The sequence below is a fragment of the Phaseolus vulgaris genome, chromosome 9, assembly GCF_000499845.2.
Source record: "Phaseolus vulgaris cultivar G19833 chromosome 9, P. vulgaris v2.0, whole genome shotgun sequence".
Classification (NCBI taxonomy): Eukaryota; Viridiplantae; Streptophyta; class Magnoliopsida; order Fabales; family Fabaceae; genus Phaseolus; species Phaseolus vulgaris.
The window spans coordinates 25845889-25867065 of NC_023751.2; the positions used below are offsets into that span (position 1 = coordinate 25845889).

At 31.4% G+C, this 21177-nt stretch overlaps 1 protein-coding gene across 1 annotated transcript; it reads left to right on the forward strand.

The window, feature by feature from the left end:
* Window positions 1-16279: 16279 nt before the first annotated feature.
* LOC137822011 (large ribosomal subunit protein uL15x-like) lies at window positions 16280-17501 on the forward strand. Its single transcript, XM_068626884.1, has one exon. It carries the CDS (start codon window positions 16903-16905, stop codon window positions 17344-17346), a length of 444 nt encoding a protein of 147 aa, XP_068482985.1. The 5' UTR covers window positions 16280-16902; the 3' UTR covers window positions 17347-17501.
* Window positions 17502-21177: the final 3676 nt, after the last annotated feature.

Genomic DNA, 21177 nt, shown 5'->3' on the forward strand with positions numbered 1-21177 from the left:
CAAGATCACAGACGAACCACAAAACTGGCTAAGTTTCACCATCAATTCTGCACAACGACGTAAAGAAACGTTAAATTAAATTCACAAAACAAAGAAGAAACGAACAGACGCAAGACTGAAAGCGGAGGCTTAAAGATTGCTTAAAGAACCTGAAAAGAAGATCGAACGGTGGACGTTGAGTACTCTGGTGTGGCCGCCAACGTAACGTAGTTCGCCGTCCGTGGTGCGCGGGCGTATTTTGCCGCCGTAGCTACAGAGGAGCTTGATACTTTGACTGGGTTTGGATTCCATGACTCGTTCTCCCTACCGAGTGAGTTATTTGTAGGGTTGAAAGAAAAGAAGGTTTGAATTGGAAGATTCTGGAAAGAGAGAACTGAGTAAGAGACTCGGAATTTTCGCTCCTCCGTCGTTGGAGGCTTAGTGCTTGAAACCCTGGGCAGTGCATTTGGGGTTTATTTATAGGCGGAAATAACTAGAAGAGCAGGCCCACGCGTATTGTTACCAATATAATTTTCTTACTCGTTAAACAACCGTTGATTTTTATTTCTATAAAGAGGACCGTTTATTACAAGTAAAATATTTAACGTCTTTACATTTACGATATTTATTAAATATTGTTAACTCTTTTAAAGATAACTATTAAATAATTTTATTTAGTGGAATATATCTTTTATTAACTTTTTTTCAGTATTTTCTAAAGCAATTTTGTTTAGTTAATTCATTGATTAATTAAATACTAATAATAATTAATAACAATTATAACAAAAAAAAACTACGAACCTACTAGGAGTGTTCCTTACGTGACTAATAAGTAGGAATTAAAATGAAAATAAAACTAAAAAGAGGGAAAGGAAACTACCTGGAGTGTTTGGTAAGTGATTAATAATGACGGTCAATTCAGACTATTCCCATATATGCGGATATTCCTTTCTTTTTGCTTTTTTAGTAGGAAAGACTACGTTCGTATTCAAGAAATAAAATATAAATATATAATAACGGAAACTTTTAAATTTTAATTCTAATTCATCTTAAAATTATATCATTTTCAACATCGAAATTATCTTACCTAAATAATAATATAAAAAAATAGCGAATATAAAAATTCTACTTCTGTTAAAAGTAATTGTACGTAAATCTGTTTATATTTTTTCATGTAAATCTATAATTTAAATTACTTTTTTCAAATTATAAATTACGCATATAAGTCTAAAAAATACATATATTTTTAATTTAATAAATATATAAAATTAAAATGATTTATAATAACATATAATTAAGTATTTTGTGTACACATTTCGTATTTTTATTTTACTTTTAATTTTTAAAAATTTAAATTTGAAAACTATCATGTATTATTATACAACAATAAAACAATAATGAAAATAAACTACTCATCAACTTCAATGCCCACACTAATGCCCCACAATGCGCCTTTCTTATTTCTTTCATTCTCATACAAATCTATAATTTATATTACCTTTTTAACATTATTTTGATTCAAATTATAGATTACACATTAAACATAAAACAATAAAATTGAGATTGATATAAATTTTAAATTTCAAGTCAATAAAATAAAATAGTATAATAACAAATATATCTGCTGGTTAGTATGAAAGGAAATATTTTATTCATGTAACTAGTATTATTTTTCTCCTCGGAATCTTATGTAACCTTTTTAAATTATTCACACCTTTTAACGATATATATCACACCACAAACTATTCATATTTATTTTAACTATCTATCACTTTTTTTCTTTAATTTTTAAAAATATAAAAACACGGAGGATCGTTATTATTATTAAAATAAAAAATTAAATAAGAAAGCAAGCGATTTCTTTTATATAGATTCGAAAGAAAGAAAAAAAACAGTTGGACTGTGATACCCAGGCCCATTCTGATAGCCACCCTTTGATCGAGAAGATTCTAAATATTGAGCCAATATTAACCTTTCTTTTGATAAAGTTTTCAGAAAAATTATACTAAAAACGGTGTTTATTAAAAAGTGTTAAAATTAATTATCTAAGATTAAAATAAATATGGTTAATGATTGAGTTTTAATATGTATAAATTATTTGTATTTTTATGGTGTTGGTATTCAATAAAGTTGTACATGTACATTCCCGTTACCGAGTTTTAATATTATTAAATACTCTCTTCTCACATAAAATAACTGTAAATTAAGAAGTATCTTAATTTTATTTGTCTCTTTTTTTACTCTACTTTTGGATTTAAAAATACTTAGTATCATATTTATTACGAATACTTTCATTTAATCTTTACTCGTGCATCTTCTCTGGCGCAATCATATGCATGTTTTAAATATGTAAAAAAGAAAAAAAAAATATACGTGGTTAAAGAAAGCCATAATTAATAAATATAAAGAGACTGCCTCTTTTGTTTCTTTAAAATGGTACAATTTTTTCTAAGATTTATTATAATGGATAATTTTTTTAAAAATTAATTAATTATTCGTATAAGTAGTTAAACATTATATGATTTTTTAAAAAAAAATTGACACGATTTAAGTGTAATTTTATTGAAAAAGATATATTTTGAAAAAATAGATAAATTTTGTCAATCTGATATGATTTTATTATAATGAAGTTGTGTATATGTGACACAATTTTATTATAAAGAAGTTGTGCATGTATGACACAATTTAGGTTTTGTAAAAGTTAAGTCATTTTAGTTTGATACGATTTTAGTACCAAGAGGTGAAATAGTTTTAGACATACACAACTTTGATTAATATTAACTGAGATTTGTATTTTTTTTCTTTTAAATAAAGTTGTGTCAGAGTGACACAACTTCAATTGACACAAATTCAGTATAATCATATATGAAACCTTAACCGATATACCCTCCCAACATCTAAAGATGTGAGTCGGTCAAGGATTAAACCTTAATCGGTATACCCTCCCAACACCTAAAGATACAGGTCGGTCAAGGATGAAACCTTAACTAGTATATCATACCGATAACTAAAGACGCGGTTCGGTCAAGGATGAAACTTTAACCGGTATACCCTCTTGATACTTAAAGATGCGGTTCAGATAAGGACGAAACCTCAACCGATATTCCCTCCCGACACCTAAAAGACTTGGCCCAATAAACCACACTCAACCTGGTCGGTCATATCGTCTGACACTCAACAACTTAAGCAAGATAAATCTTATTTATGATTGTTTCGATCGATTGACAATTACAATTAATTATAACTTGTATTATATTAAACTGGAATGAGAAAGAAATGGTCGATATATTGATAAAAGGAGAAGGGAGTCAAACCCTGGCCCTAGAGGAACAAAAAAGGAGGTCACATCCCGATCATGAGGGAAAAAAGCATTAAAGACTAAACCTACTGGTCTTCATATTCAACATCTTCATTAGTGGCCCTCGACGTCGATGTCGGAAGATCAGACAACTCAGCAAAGGTCACCATCTGACCCTCATGAACGTCTTTGTTGACGTCAAAGGAACTATCAACAGGTGGAACCCCATACAGTGGGTGGGACTGTCGAATGGCTTGGTTGAAGGTCTCGCCCAGCAACAAGACGATGTTCCCTTGCTGAGTGAGGAACTCGTCCTCCATAGAAACCTTCTTGGCTTCTAAGGCTGAGTTCTCTAACCTTAGCGCTTCCATGGCCTTCTCCAGCTTGGCCACCTTCTTCCTCTCGGTCACGTTCTTCCTCTAGGCCATCTCCTGAGCCATCGCCTCAGCACACCGAGCATTGCTCAGCTCGAACTCAGCCTCAACCCAAACCACCCTCGACTCGTAAGTCGACACTGCTTACAGCGACGACTTCAAGGAAGTGGTGGCTTCAGATAGGTCGTGCTCAAGCCAAGATATCTCCTCAACCTCTTGGTTGCAGGTATTAGCGGCTAGTTGTGCCAGCACTACTCCTCGATTGTGCAACTCTATGGAAGCCGAGAGGAGTTCATCTTCAAGAACCGAGGAGAGGAGATTCTCCTCGGTCGGTGTTAGCCCGATCTAGACACCCCTTGAAAACTTGGAGTCTCCCCTAAGGAGCGCCAAAGGGTGATCGACAGCGGCTTCAGTCGGAGGGGTCCTTGTCGGCGAGGGGGTCTCGACCCGGATTGGAGAAGAATGTGGGTCATCGTGGAGTGCCACTTAGAGATCGAGTGGTGGTGGCAATGTACCTTCTCTTCCTTTTTTTTCTCTTTCAAGGTGGTGGAGGGCTTGGCCCAGACAGTAGAGGGGTTGTGGGCAGCAACTGTCGCTAGGCTTCCTCTGGCCATACTGGCTGACTTATTACATCAAATGCTTGTGGAGCCTCTTTCGTCATGATATCTACAACAAAAAAGGACTCGTTAGTTAACAACACATGCCAACCGATAAGTAAAGCGATAAAGAAAACAAGATACCCTGAAAATCAGTCCACCGTTGGAACGACTTATATATAAATAGGAGCTTTCGAGTAGGAAGCCTTCTTGGGAAGCTATCGAACAAGGTATAGACCTCCCGCTCCTCAGCACTGGCGATCGAGCGAGGCCATTGCTTGAAGCGAGTAGCGGTCTTGGTCCAATACAATGGGAATTTGGACTGCCCGAGCTTGTCAAAAGAGAGCTCCCTACCCTCAGGCTCAATAAAATTTTTGAAAAACTTTCCTATGAAATTCGTGTATGAAGAGGTGAAGGGAGCGAAGAGCGTGTTACCCGACCGACTGGCAAAGGACAACCAGTTGATAGGGTCAACCGGGTGGGAGGTGTAATAAAGAAGAAAGGGGGAGGGAGATGGATGGAAGTGGAACATATCACATATAAGCCGAAAAGTTTGGAGGGAGGCTTATGTGTTTGGGTGAAGTTGTGAAGGAGCTACGTTGAATGCCCGAAGGACACCCTTTTGTAAAATCGTCGAAGGGTAAAGCTACGTGTAAAACCGAAAAAAGACAAGAATAAACAAAGAAAAATGGACCTTCCAAGGAAGCTCGACCCATGCAAATGGTTTTGGTTGGATGACAATAATCAATAGCCAAGATGTCTTCAGGAGCATCTGATTTTAATAGATGATGTTTGTCCATAAAGGAGCCAAAGAAGGTTGAGTCCCTATAGGCGGAGATGAACTCGGTCACCTTTGGATCAACCCAGTCAAGTCCCGAACAATGGGATGACTATTCGGCAGGTTTTGCCCCGTCGGAAGCATCCTTCGGATCGTTGAACCTTACAGAGATCTCCATACGGGACAATGTCTAAATTGACCCAACCAGCAAAGGCTCGATCGTGGAGGAGTCAGAAGAGAACGAAGGAGAAGACAAAGATGATGAAGAAAAAGATGAAGAGCTAGAGGAAGACATGACTAACCTTTCAGAATGAAGGGAAAACACCTCGCCAGTATGTCTCAGTTTTGGAAGTCGGAGCAAGAGAGCAGTGAGGTGGAATAGTGGGGGACCATTATTTATAGCCTTTGAAGAGGAAGGAAGCCGAAGCGTCACATTCATCTCTATCGTTGGATCTCCCTCAATGAAATGGTCCACGAAGAATGGCACCAAAAAACCTAAGTCATCATTACACGTCACATCACACGTTCTGTGCCGCCAACGTCACATCTCACCTCGGGAAACGCCAACGTCACATCTCACCTCGGGAAACACAACCTTCATAATGACCTCAGATAAAGACTCTTTGGATTAAACATCCTCGAGCCTGGAGGGCAAGTCAGTACGGTTCGCACAACCGAGACTCTTACTCGGCACCCGATCCAGACTGACCGACATGAGCAACAACGAGACTGATTATTGACCCAGTGTTTGTTAATCTCATTTTATTAGGCCCACTAACGACAATGAGTCCACAATAATTATATAAATTAGCACAGATCCCAAAGGACCAGGAACGCAATCATCTAATCCTAAATTGTGAGTGTCGAGTGTTGAAGTCTAACTTGAGCACCGAAGTACCTTTTGCAGGTACCATTCGAGTCCGGAGCTAGCAAGGAGGAGAAGTGGAAGAGTGAGAGGGTGAGAGTTCAGCTAAGAGGAAGGAGCGAAGTTCAGACTGACCGACCCACCGACCGAGGAGTAGTTCGAATGTTCTTTTGGTTCCAACCCCTTTTAAGAACAGGTTCTTTCAATCAAAATAGGAAACAAAGTCTGTGTAGGAGAATAAGATAATAAAATCTACAAAATCTCAGGAACAAAATTAAAAGCAAATCATCTGCAAAAATACGAAGAAACAAATTTTGTGTTAAATTTGAAAACAAAATCTAAAAATTATGAAAAGTTGAAAACTGAGAAAATGTGAATAATACCTTATATTTCCAAGATCCTTGGAGCAAAGAAACATATAAAAATATGCAAGATTCAAGGGAAACAAAGGAAGTCTTCACAACGCGACGTGTTTGAAAAACATAGCATAATAGTTTTCTTTTTTTTTCCATTGTAATCCTTTTGTTTTGTCTTCGTATGAAAGGTTAAGCCCATTTGAGTTTATTCTCTTGTGATTTCGCAATGAATATTGAGATTTCTGTATGATAAAATTTTGTTCTTCAATTTAGTGTGGCAACTTATGCTTTATTGTTGGTCTTTTTGAATTCTGATTTTTGTTAAAGAAATTGTTTTTATCGCTTGTTGATAATCTAGTTCTTTTCTTTATTTAAAATCTTTGGTTAATTCGCTTAGTTCTAATAAATTTGTTGTTCGCTTAGTTGGAGACGAGTGAGATACTAAGTGTTTGATTTCGTGTAAAAATTGAAAGGATATTAATCTTAAAAAATCAATGATGAATTCGTTCTTGAAAAAATATGAGAGTCAACCTATTTCTTTTATTATTTTTAAGCGTTTATTTTACTTCTTATAAGAATCTCAAAACCCTCATTTTTATCTTTACTATATCTCTAACCTTGTTTGAAGATAGATTTTGAATCCTAGATAACTAGGTTCACTACTAAATTCTTTGGAAGATGACTTAAGATCATCTGACATCTATACTAACTCTTTATTGTTAGACAATTTAATACTACATTAAATTTTTTTCACTAAAATCATTTCAATTTAACAATTAAACAAATATATATATATATATATATTATCATAAATAAATCAGTGCACATAAAATAATTGGTAGCATATTTTTACAACACACTTTTTCTTTATTTAAACTTATTGAAAATTATAAAAATTGATGTGTCCCTTCTCCGATTTAATAATTTTTTTCTCAATTATATAATTTATAATAAATTTGAACCAGAAAGTGTATTAATAAAAGTGTGGTGTGAGCAGTTTGTGTTCCTGTGGAAGAATAATGGAGAGTAAAGTGGTGAAGAGCATGTTCCCCCAAATATGCATCAGGTGCTGACCACAATTCCTATTACCATCTCCATCTTCAAGTCACACTCTCACATTATGTCATCACCATGTGGGATATTTCCCTTGCCAAGGCCAAGCTTGTTCGGTTGTTGTCACAAACACCTTCTATGCTTCTACTTTCTTCTTATCCCAAAACATTATCCCAAACTTTTTTCCTATTTAATATATATATATTAATTAGAGGGGACTTGCTTTTTATTTTTTAATGTAATACAATACTAGATATTTGTTCAACCCTGTTGTTTTCAGAATTATACAAGTATTAGTCTATAAATACTGTAGCTTTGGGACATAATTAAAGTTATTAATACATTTATATATGTTTAACATAAAATATTAAAATAAATAAGTTTGTGCAGATTTTTTTTATATATTGGTTTTTTTTATGTATTTTTATTTAATATAAGACTCTAAGATAAACTTCATTTTAATAATTTTTTCATTGAGACCCTTCTATATTCGCAAATTTTTTTTGAGAGAAAATGTTTTTTCTTTAAATAATGAGTACGTCAAGACCTTTGATATAAGAAATTCACGAATTTAGAATTATTTACTTTATCCACTACATCATTAATGAACTGATCATATTTATACTACTTAATGAATTTATTTTAGAAAATATATTAAAAAATTCATAACAATTAATCATAAAAAATTCATTAAAGAAATCTAGAACTACAATTCACACCTTTTTTTATAAAAATGTTTTTCATACTACACATTGATATTCAATTTGATATCTCAGTTATACTAACACCTCAAGTAATAATAATCGCCTGTCATCACATGAAAAAAGTATTACTAAAAAAAAAATACAAAAATATGAATAACTAGACCAAAACTCATATGTTAACAAAAATAATACATAAGTAGATTATATTTATTCATAAATAATTCTAAAAACATACTAGATGGAAGTTTATTATACCAATAAAATAATTCTCTATGAATAAATTTTAAATTAGCCAACTTATTAGTATACACATTTCCTTCACGAAAAACATAAATAACCTAAACCTAATTTTCTCGCAGAAATTAAGACAAGTATTTTATCGATTATGAAACATCTACGAAACATTAATTCTAGCAGTAAACGTAACACAAATCAAGACAAAATCACATTTAAGTCTGACATTACTAAGCTTCATCTTTTGAGCTTCATTCATAACATAACATGTATAACTTTACAAAATCCAACCACCATAACATAGAAGCAGTGTGAACATCAATTCACACCTTACTACAATATAAATATTTTATCGAAGAACGATATCTTCTCAATCATTTGTTTAAATTAAGATAAGATTAATGCTATTAAGAGGAAGTTAATGATATGGCTGCTCTCGTCTTTGGATATTTAAATTCAAGACGCAAATCAAGTGAATACTTATAATCTGCATAATAATTTTGGTTTTGAATTTGGATATTTAATCTTATCCTCTTGTTTGCTCAAGATTTCACACGTCAGTGCCTTTGAGTGGACATTTATTTTCTATATTTTATTTATTTGTCACAGTGGGCACAGAGAAACCTCGATCTCCTTTTGTGTCCGAAAAGATTAAAAAAAAAATCTTATATATTGTGTTCAACTTCAAGTTGTGCGAACCATGTAACGAAATAGAATAACACAAAAGGAGAGATGGTTAAAAATAAAACAATGTTAAATCTGGACAAAAATAAATAAAAAGGTTAATTAAAATACACATAAGATAGTAAAGATTTACGAAAACCATATTAAGGAATTGGAGGAACCCATTAGGACCAAGAGTAGGTTTCATTGCTGTAAAAATGTTTATACGATGATTTAGTTAGGTGATGATTTTAAAATAGTGGAAGTTAGGTGATGATTTAGTCAGGACCAATTAATATGTCGTCTATACTCAATTAATATAGACGATAGTTGAAGTTGTGATTTATATTGTTTTCCTATAAATGACAATTTGTAGTTCATAGATAATGATTATTTAATTAATTGTTTAACATTATAAGAAAATCATAAAATAAAAACCAATTTTAAAGACAAAAAATAATTAATTATTATAATGACTAAATTAGAGATCATTTTAGAAATTAAAAAAACTTTTAGTTTTTAAATTAGTTTATATTATTGTTAAATGATTTTTAAATTAGTATTTAATTAGCTACCAAGGTTTTAACGACCAATTATTTAAATTCTAAATTTAGTAGCAAAAATCTTGGTAGCTAATTAGATACCAATTTAGTTTTTTAGTTTCTGAAATAGTTTCTAATTTAGTCACTATAGCAACTAATTATTTTTTCTTTCTAAAATTGGATTCTATTTCATGATTTTATTATAGTATAAAGTGTGATATATAAAGAATTCAAATAATAAGCATACGTTACAGTTGTTGTCTAACTATCACCTATATTTTTTTGAGATTGATAAAAGACTCATATAGATGATGGTTACGATGAAAAATATCATTTATATGAGTATAGACTTTATAAACTATAATTTTTGACAAACTATCGTTTATGATTATTATTATTTATATATATAGTTTGTTTATTATGTTTTTTTCCTCTTAATTAACATATATTTATTAAAATCCCAACCAACTTCAATAATAATGAAAAAAACATATAAATAATTAAAACAAAATATTATTAATCAAAGGAAATTATAAAATTATGTGTAAAGTAAAAATTTCTATACACTAAATCATATAAACCAAAACTAAAACTAACACTAAATTATATAAACTAAACATCATATATCCTAGTGTTATAGAATCTAGTGAAGTATGTGGTCTAAGTATTTCTCACGTAGTTCATTGATTTTGAAGTCTTTGTTGAACATCTTTAAAATAATGCATCACAAAAGAAGTTTGGGCATCATAATACTTAAAACACGATATTTTCAAAATCCAACAATATTTACCAACACGTATTAAAAAATTATAATTATACATACAATTCAAAAAGTAATCATTCCAACTTTTCAATTACAACTAATAATGTAAGTATTAATTTAAATAAAAAACTAACAAATAATTCAATTAATAATTTAACTAAAAATTTAAATAATAATTTAACTAATAATTTAAATAATAATTTAAATAATAATTTAAATAATAATTTAACTAATTAATCAATTCTAATTTTACAATTAAACTAATAATCTAACTAACAATTTAAAAAATAACATAATTAATAATCTAAGTTTACAATTAAAATACTAATCTAACTAATAAATTAAATAATAACCTAACTAATAATATATTTAATAATATATCTAGACATAGAAATAACAATCTAACTAATTAATAATTTCATTATTTACAATTAAACTACTAACTAACTATCGGTTTAAATAATAAGCTAACTAATTATCTAATTAGTAATCTAACTAATTAATAATTCTATTATTTAAATTTAAATTACTAATCTAACTAATTATTCATTAGAACTAATAATTATAAATAATGATGAAAAAATAAAATAAAAACCCTAAAGTTATTAACTTGGTAGGGACGAGTAGAAGTGGAGGAATTGAGGAATTTGGAAGGCACATAGGACTATGGCAGCGAGGAGAAGACAAGCAGGCAACTACCAACTCTAGACAACCTTGTTCTACACTAACATGGGAGAAAAAAATTTAAGAAAGCACATAAAACATCAAATACAACATATAACCAACAAAGACAACAATGGGAGCAAACAGAAGGCATAGAGGGTTGAAAACAACAATAGTAGAAAAGAAAACTCAAAGGAGAAAAAGTTAAAAAATGAAATAAATAAGGATATAGTTGACGGTTATGACCTAATAACCGTCACTTGTACATAAGATTCAAGTATAAGCAATGCTACCCTTAAAATCATCGCCTATTTCAACAAATAGGCGACGATTCCCCCAACAATCGTCGCCTATACCCTCTACTTTTACATAGGTGACAGTTATAATTATAATCGTTGTATATATCTTGTTTTTATTCACAAAATTTACACCGCGTTTTAATAGATGATGCTCCCGTTTAAATTGACGTTTATGGTAATCAAATACACTTTTTGAACTAGTGTTTAACCAATAAATGAGACCTCTTTTGTGATATGAATATGTTGTTAAAAGCAACTTTGTTTCAACTTTTTTCATTTTATCCTCTTTCCATTGCAAGGAGATTTTAGTTCCACTCATTAAAGGTTTCAAAGATTGAAAATTTCAAAATCTAGTCTAAATTCAATCCAATTCCAATAAAATCGATTAGATCTAAAATCTATATAAATTTTAACTAGATCATATTGATTTAAATTTTTTAATTAATTTAAATTGGATTAAATATAGATTAATTTTATTTTGTCAATTAGATTAAATTTGATGTAGGATTAACCTTATCAACCTAACGTGAGATCAATCCAATTTAGCTTAATATTGTCCTGACCTGATGTAGGTTTGATGTATCGATCAAACACATTCCCAAATGGACTTAGTCCGACTTGGCCTGATCCATCTCAATCCCACTTGAACCCGACTTGACCTGAACTCGACTATACTCAACTCAATCTAAGCACAACCTAACTTAATCCTTATCAAACTTAGTCTGACCTAAGTCCAACAAAACTCGACTGAACATGGGGTCAATCCGACTCAAATCGACCTAGGTTTGGACTAACTCGACTTGACCTGAATTTTGACCGATGCAAACTGACATGAGTCTAGACTGACACAATTTGACCTAGAAACATACCAACTCAGCTAAAATTAAATTCAAGATAACTCAACTCAAGACCATTGGTTTTCTTTCCATTTTTTCCATCTTATTCTCTTTCCATTGAAGGAGATTTTAATTTCACTCAAGACCATTGGTTGATGTAAAAAAAAGAACCCCTAGCAACACCATCAGTATTAATCTTAACCCAACCTGGTGAAGGAAACTCCCATATAACAGGAAGAGGATGAAAAACTTTGTCATTACGAGTATTAATATGAAAGATCTTAAGTACATTGAAGTTGAACATATCATTCTTCACAAAACTTTTAGACGAATTATTCACTAAGCAAGTGAAATCTTTAATAGTGGAAATGGCCCTGGAAAGATCCATCCTAACCTAAAATCTATAATAATTCCTCATACGCCATATCATCCAAATAGAGAAGGTAATCACAACAAATTTAATCAAATTATCCAAAAGACTACCATCACTCTTAATAAAAGAAAGGCATCCACATTAGAGAAATGAGATTTTTTTTTTGTTGAACCCAACTCTAAATATGCAAAGTATTTGGACATTCAAAAAATAAATGTTGAATAGATTCTTCCTGCTTTTCACAAATAATACACATAGAACATAAATGCAAACCTCTGTGTTAAATGTCATCCGTAGGAAGTCACCCATGTAAAACTTTCCAAAGTACCAAAGTTTTGGAAGGAAGAATATATTGAGACCAAATAATCTTACCCCAACCACAAGAAACTCTTGCATCCAAGAAAAACTTTCGAGCAGATTTGAGAGTGAAATAACCAAATTCTTCCAAAATCCAATAGGAGTGTCATGTTCTTGCTTAATCATGATATTTTTGAAAATAATGATTCACCTGTTGTAGAGTCACGAGAATAATCCAATCACTACCATTCTAGAATTGGGAAACTATAGTCTCCAAGATTCTAGAACCTTTAAGTACCACTGTTATGTTTTTATAAACAAGTAAAAGAACACCATTTATCATTCCATAAATTAATATCAGTACCTGTTCCAACATTCCAAGAGGTATGTTTAAGAATAATGTTATAAAATTGTTTAAATCCCAAGCCAAATAGAAGAGAATTTATAAGCCAATATGAGTTTATACTTAGATTTAAAGACTCTGACTTTCAGGAGAAGAGACCAAGGCTTATTACTCTGAGTTGATACCTAGATTTAACCACAATATTAGCCAAAAGAATTTGATCCATCATGCTAAGAGATTTCCCTTTTCAAAACGCAAGCTTCAATTTGACTTTATCAACCAAAGGTTGAAAAAACATGAGCTTAGGAGCACCAACAAAAATAGGTACCCCTAAATAATTTAAAGGTAAAAGGACATGACTGCAAGAAATATTTCATTGAATTTTTGTAATAAATCTTGTAGAATTATCCACGGTAAGGAAGCTACTTTTAGAATTGTTAACATACTGACCAGAAAAATCACCATATTTTCTAAGAAAAATACTCAAATATTTAAGAGACTTGTTATTCGCCCTACAAAAAACAAATATATCATCAACATATAAAATGTGAGAGAGAGTGAGATAAGCTTTAGGGCTAGCCATATGTAAAATCTTGTTATCATTCACAAGCTTAGAAATGCCTCTGCTTAAAACATCATCTACAAGACAGAAAAGCAAGGGAGATAAAAGATCATCGTGTCTCACACCTCTACTACAAGGAAAAAATTTCACAAAAAGCATAGTTGATCGAAGAATTGTACTAATCCAACTGAAAAATGAATGATGGAATCCAAAATGTTTCAAAACTAAGAAATTCCAATTCAGAGTGTCAAATGCTTTATGAATATCAACTTTATAAGTCACATTACCTTCTTTAACCTTTTTAGAAAGCATATTAATAGCCTCAAAAGCAATACCAATACAATCATGAATCTGTCTACCCTGCACAAACCCATATTAATTAGGAGAAATGATTCTAGAGGCCACCATAGCAAGCCTATCTGTCAGTATTTTGGAAATAATCTTAAATTTGAAATTGGCAACAACAATAGGTCTAAAATCTTTAGTGGAATCAAGACCTTGAATCTTAGGAACGAGGGAGACCATATTACTATTCATCCCAAGAAGAATCCGATTTTGTTTAAAAAACTGTTAAACAACTTTGCAACCCAATAATCTCCCAGCAAGAATGATAAAAACACCACCAAAACCATCAGAACCAAGAGCACTGGATAAAAAAACAACATTCTTGATTTACAAATAATCAGGGCATTTGATCAACATAATATTCTCCTCAAAGAAAACCATAGCAGGAATATAAGTACAAATAAAATTATACGTATTACCGGTAGTGTGAGCATTAGAATTAGAATCAGCATAGAGCTTTTTATAAAAAATCTAAAATATGATCATCAATGAGCTTAGGATCCTCAATACCACCATTAACAGTTCTTAATCTATGAATCCCACTGGAATTAGTTCTTTTTTTGACCACAACATGGAAAAAAGGTAAGTTTTTATCCCCATCTTTAAACCAGAGCATCTTGACCTCCTCTTCCAAAACAAGTATTGACAATGAAGAATATGGTCAAACTCCTCTTTAGAAGTCTTTTCTTGACAAATAAGCATTTCAAAGATTGTGGACTAGCACTCTCCAATCTTTGCTGATATTTAAAATTAATATATTTTTATGTTATAAATTTATTTAAAGATGGGGGAAAATATATATAATATATATATTAAAAAAATAGAGAAATCACTTGAGCATTGCATACATTAATAACAATTATGTGAGATAATATAATAATTTAATCAAAGTAAAAATATTGGTTTCAACATTAAAAACAAGGAAAATATTTTACAGGAGTAAAAAAACACTTGTCCATTTTGCAAAAAACTAAAACTATATTTAAATCAAATTATTAAAAAAAAAACTATATAAAAATGCATAGATTTATTTACAGTAATAAAAACCTAAAATGAGTTCCGTTCTACTAACAGAAGAGGAAGATGAAAATGTTGAATATAACTAACAAATTCATTGTCAGCTTTTGTCATTACTTATTAATAACATTATTTGTATTTAGATATATGTACATCATATGCTAATGGGTTATTTTATAAAAAATAATTATGAAATTTATACATAAAAAAATTAAAAAGGAAATTAGAAATTGATTCATGAAAAAGTGGGGTAGTGGGAATTAATTGATGGAAACTATATATCATGCACATCCAAAGGATCATTTTACCTCATACACATGTAGAGAGAGGGAATGATATTAATCTATGATGTGAAATAAGAAAGATAGATAAAAACATAAAATAAGAATAGGTGTCTTTTTAAAAAGAGGTATATGTCTATCATTATTAGTTTTAGTGGATAAGTATAATCCACCAAATGAATTGCTTTTTTGTCTGTCTGGTCTTCTTTGGCCCAGAAAAAAGTGTAACATGTAGTTGCTAGCTATAGGCTCAATAATGCATATTATTGTCTTGTTGTGATTTGTTTGTTTTGCTTTTACAGATTGTTGATTATATTTAACTAGTATTTTAGGTTTAATGAGATTTGTTGTTATTAAGTAATTTAAGGGATTGAGACATGAATGATGAAGAGAAAGTGTCCCCTTTAGTTATTTATTTTAATGTTGTGTGTATGTTTATGTAGGACAAATTTACAAAAGTGGGGTAGTTGTATTTAGAATTTATGGAATATGGATAAGTTGTGTTTAGATATACAGCTTCAAAATAAATGAATAAGTCTTGCTTCAAGTACAATTTTGGTTATTAAATTATCTTTAAATTGTATTGTCATCATTAATAGATTATATAAGAACCTTATTAAGAACTCTATAAATTTTAATACTATAGTATTTTCTCCATTTCACGTAAGACATGTGAACTCACATATATCTTATATTTAAAAAGCCTTCTAATTATTTTTCCTTCTCACTTAAAAACACTGAAAAAATCGTAATGATACGAGATAAATAACCTTTGCAACTCATAAAATTATGTAAGTGACACGAACACCTCAACTTTGTCCAATCTTAAAAATTACCAGTATCCATAGATGAAGACAACACGAAACAAATGAGAAACATGAACACGTGACAATGAAGTATATAAAATATTATTTTTCTTACAATCAGAATGAAGTATTTTTTTTTTACAATCAGAATAAATTACTACAGACAAAATAAAATATTATAATTTATTTAATGACCATGATAATTTAATATTAAAATAATGAGCTAGACCTTTTTTTTACTGGAACCACATTTTATACTGAAAGAAACTGAAACTAAAATACTTTCTCTTGCTGCACCACGTGTTGCACCCTCAATTTCACCTCCCTTGTTGTTGCCTTCTTTTAGAGGAAGAAGAAGATAGAGTTGTTCTAGAAACTCGTTCTAGAAATTTTGTTATGACATATTTTAGAAAATTTATTTCAAAATTTTGTTTTGAAAAGTTTGTTTTAAAAAAATTATTTTAGAAAACATCTCCTATGTTATTCAAATCTTGTTCTAAACAGTGAATGCATTTTATATGTTTTAGGTAGATTGTTTTGGAAAATCTTTTTCAGAAATTTTAGAAAATTTGTTCCAGAACAGGTAATTTGAAAGTTACCATTAAAAAGAGTAAAATGTCATTTTAAAAACTTTGAGGTGCAGTTAGAAATTATGAGGCGCAGAGAGAAAAAGCCTAAAAACTGAAACTCCAAGCCCGTTCAGGAACAGAAAGGCTTTTTTTGTTATTGGGCCTAGGCTGTGAGGGTCAAAACCGTAAAAGAAGCAGAAAAAGCTTGAGATATAAATCCAAAAACCCTAATTTTGTTTTTCCGGTGCTGCAAGGGCTCAAAGCAGGAGGGGGGTGGTTGTGTGTGCGAAGAGAAGAGAAGAGAAGATGACGACGCGGTTCAAGAAGAACAGGAAGAAGAGGGGTCACGTGAGCGCCGGTCACGGGCGCATAGGGAAGCACCGGAAGCATCCCGGAGGGCGAGGTAACGCCGGAGGCATGCACCACCACCGTATCCTCTTCGACAAGTACCATCCAGGCTACTTCGGGAAGGTCGGAATGCGGTACTTCCACAAGCTCCGCAACAAGTTCCATTGCCCCATCCTTAATATCGACAAGCTCTGGTCCCTCGTCCCCCAGGAAATCAAGGACAAAGCCTCCAAGGACAACATGGCGCCTCTCATCGACGTCACGCAGTTCGGTTACTTCAAGCTTTTGGGGAAGGGCGTTCTGCCGGAGAACCAACCCCTCGTCGTCAAGGCCAAGCTCGTCTCCAAGATCGCCGAGAAGAAGATCAAGGAGGCTGGAGGCGCTGTTGTACTCACCGCTTGATTTTAACGGTACCTTTAGGGTTTTCTTTTCCCTATTTTCGATACGTTTCGTTTTTGATGGACCGGCCATGTTGCTTAGTCTCTCCTATATTTCAGGATTTAATCTATTACGCTCTTCTTTAATCTAATCTATTGTGAAATTGTGATTGAATCGAATTCGGAATTTGTCCAACGCATTTTTGGGTCTATTCCATTTAAAGTTATTGACTTCTTTCGTTAAAAGAACTGTGCTTTCGGAAATGGGATATTTGATTTGAGTGTTTTTGGGAGGAATGGTAAAGAGAACAATAAAAAACATTGTAAACTTCAACCTACGTTGAACACTTGAATGTTGAGGACGTGTGAATGGGATGTGATGTTTTTCATGTGTTGCAGTTTGAAGAGCACTGCGGTTTGGAATATATTTTCAATCAAAGTTTTTAGTACATTTTAGTTTTTTTCTCGTATGTATAAATTTTAGATGTGGAAGATAATGTCTCTCTCACTTTAGAAAGTGATTATCGTTAACTCTTGTCTATTGTTATTACAAAAGCAAAAAGGCTAAAAAGGAAATTATCTTTGAAAATTTAAAGAAAACTACACCTACTGGTTCGTAACGTAATATCTAAACTCTTAATATTTTTAAAAACTGTAACATAAACTTTTACATTGAATCAAGTGATTTTCATCAAATTTGCAAATGTGTATATAAACTTAAATACTTTTTTTCCCTCGTCGGTCACCAAAGTTAACATGACAAGAATGAAGGAATTCCAATAACATGACAAGAAACAGAAAGTTCAAGAAAAATAGGCAGAACCAGCACCATAAAAGGAACCTATCAAAGGTACTATAATTGATAACAAAACAAATCTAAATAAGAATTGGCAGCTATAAGTCTAGGAATTATGCAAAGTTTTCCAGATTGACTTTTCCGCTCAAATTTTGATCACATATTTCTAACACAATAGGTAATGAACTAAAAATTCAGCTCAAAATATGTGCTAAGTCAATTGCACTAAATAAAAAATGAAAGAAATTTTCACAACTTCATTTAGGCTTTTTAAGTACTGACATCCAGGATTTCAATATTTATCATTTTTTTTTCTATTGTGAATTTGGATCTAACACATTGAGTTTGTCAGATCTAAAATTTCATGAAAATTGGACGCATAATTAGGTTAGAATAATTTTTTTAATCCATTAATAATTTACAAAATACTCGTAGCGAGAAGGAAGCGTAATGAATCCAATGAAATTGAATAATAAACAAGACAAAATTGAATCAATGTATAATGAGACTCACTACTAGTTTATTAACAAGTCAAGAACTCAAGGACACACAAAGAAAAAGCCACTAGTGCTTATACACTCATATTTACTCAAAGTAATTCATCAAATAGTTTGTGTGCATTCGGCTAGACATTTCTACAAACAGTTAGTAAACTAGCATGTAGGTGGAATTTTATGAAAGCGAGAAGGAAGCCTAATGAATCCAATGAAATTGAACAATACAACAAGATAGAATTGGATTGGTGCATATGAGACTCGCTACTAGTTTATTAGTAATTCAAGAACTCAAGGATACACAAAGAAAAAGGCACCAATACTTATACACTCATATTTACTCAAAGCAGTTCATCAAACAGTTTATGTGCATTCGGCTAGACATTTCTACAAACAGTTAGTAAATTAGCATGTAGCTGAAATTTTATGACAAGCTAAGGATATACATGACGTTAGACATAACAAGCACTGATTATAAATTAAAACGAAAGTGTTTCCACACAATTTTGACCGATTAAAATTGATAAAAAAAACTCAAGAACAAAAGCAAACACACACGGATGACACAGAAAAATGAAGAACCTAAGTAAACTTTGTTGTTTTCTGTTTAAGAAAGGAAATGAAGAAGTTTGAATTGATTAAATGTGAGGATAAAGCGATTAAATGTGAGGATAAACAGATTAAACAGTGAAAAACAAAAGCTCTGATGACCAATTGATGGAGATCTCCTTGCTCCATGCATATTCTTCGGTTGAAAATGAGATGTGAATGGAGATTATAGGCAGCGAAAGTGGAATTTATGTAGAAGAAAAGGAACCGTAATTGTGTGATGTGGAGAGTGGTGCTTGGAAGGAGGTTGAGCCTACCTTTAAGGCTTCACTCACTAGAAAAAAAAGAGGCTAATTCTCCCTGCACCAGATCAATTGATCTGTACCCATCATTTATTTTAAACCTCAAATTGCCCTTGTCATCTTTTCTAGATTTTCGTATTAGGAATGATAAAAAAGCTTCCAGATTTTAGCATTCGGAAGAGATTATTGTGCTACGGATTGTCATATCCGAAAGATACATCTCAATTCCGAATTTGTATATCCGGAACTGTCTTATTTGTGTTACATATATAAATATCTAGAAAAATAAGGATAAAACAGACATTTTCTTTGCAGTGTTGGGTGTAGGTCATAATTGGTCTGGTGTAGGGAAAAAAAAGGAAGCAAGAGAAGAGATACTTCCAAAAAGAGAGAGAGCTGAATTCAAATCAACAGAAATCCATTACACTCAATTTACAATAAAAGGAGAGCTCAATTTATAGGGAGAGGGGAGATGAGGTGGTGTGTTATGCAAGGGTTAGGGTTTGGAAACCATACCTTGTCGCCTAAGGAAGCTTCTCCAAATCCTAACTTGCATGACAAGTTAAGGTTTCATAGAAAAGGTGTATCATCTCTCTTTTAAGGTTAGGGTTTAGGATTTAGGTGTCAATCCTATAGCATTAGCTATATATCGAAGTTATGATGTAATATACCCTATACACTTTTTTTTTCTAAGATCAAGTTTAAGTTAAAGAATAACTTCATTTTTACTAATCTCGTAAATTTTGGAGATTTCTAACTATTTCTTCTCCAGACAAAAATAAGGAAATGTCACAAAATAAATTTAAATTTATGAAATTTAGAAATATTTATTATTATCATAATTATTTTGAGAAAAATTATGTTCATAACTAATATTAAAAATAACTTTTAACATTAATTCAATAATCATTATTAAAAGTTTATATTTTCAATTACTTTCCATTTAATCTCGATTCTAAACCGATTAAAGAAAATGATATAGATTTTCTCTATCAATGAACATTGATATAAAAAGCATCTCTATTAAAAATCACCTATGGCAATATTCTATAGAGTGGCCAGTGAGAAAGGTTAACTCGAATTTGGAAAAAGAAAAAGAAAATGTATATGATGTGAACACTATAAAGAGAGGATGGGATGTGGATTCCGTAAACTGGTAGCGCACGTACTGTGGTGGTCCATCCTATAATTCGTTCTTATGCAAGGGAAAAAACCAGGTTTTGTTCTTTGACTTTTGGTGAAACTTTCCGTGAAACTTTTCTTTTAGTATTAATTTTTTTAATTGATGAAATTAATTCTTTTATTTAATTGGTTAATTGTAACAAAATTCCCTAACTATTTTCTTTAAATATGATATAAGATTCAATTCACATATTTCTAAAATTGAAGACTAAATTAATTAATTAAAAATCTAAAAATTGAGTAAAAACTATAAAAAAAAAATAATATAAAAATATAAAAAAATAAAAAAAAAATAAAAAATAAAAAAATAATATATATATATATATATGCTCTAAAGACCTAGTTAAAGACCTAGTTAATTGTTTAAGAGAAGAATTGGTACAAGTAAGATGAAGTATAGATATTTATAAAGTATAAAATTTATAGATGAAAAAGAAAGTTAACACCTATTCCAACTTCATTTTAGAAAAAAATCACAATCTCTCTAAGAATTTGCTCTCTACCACTTAGGGATCCTGGTGGAGAACAGAGCA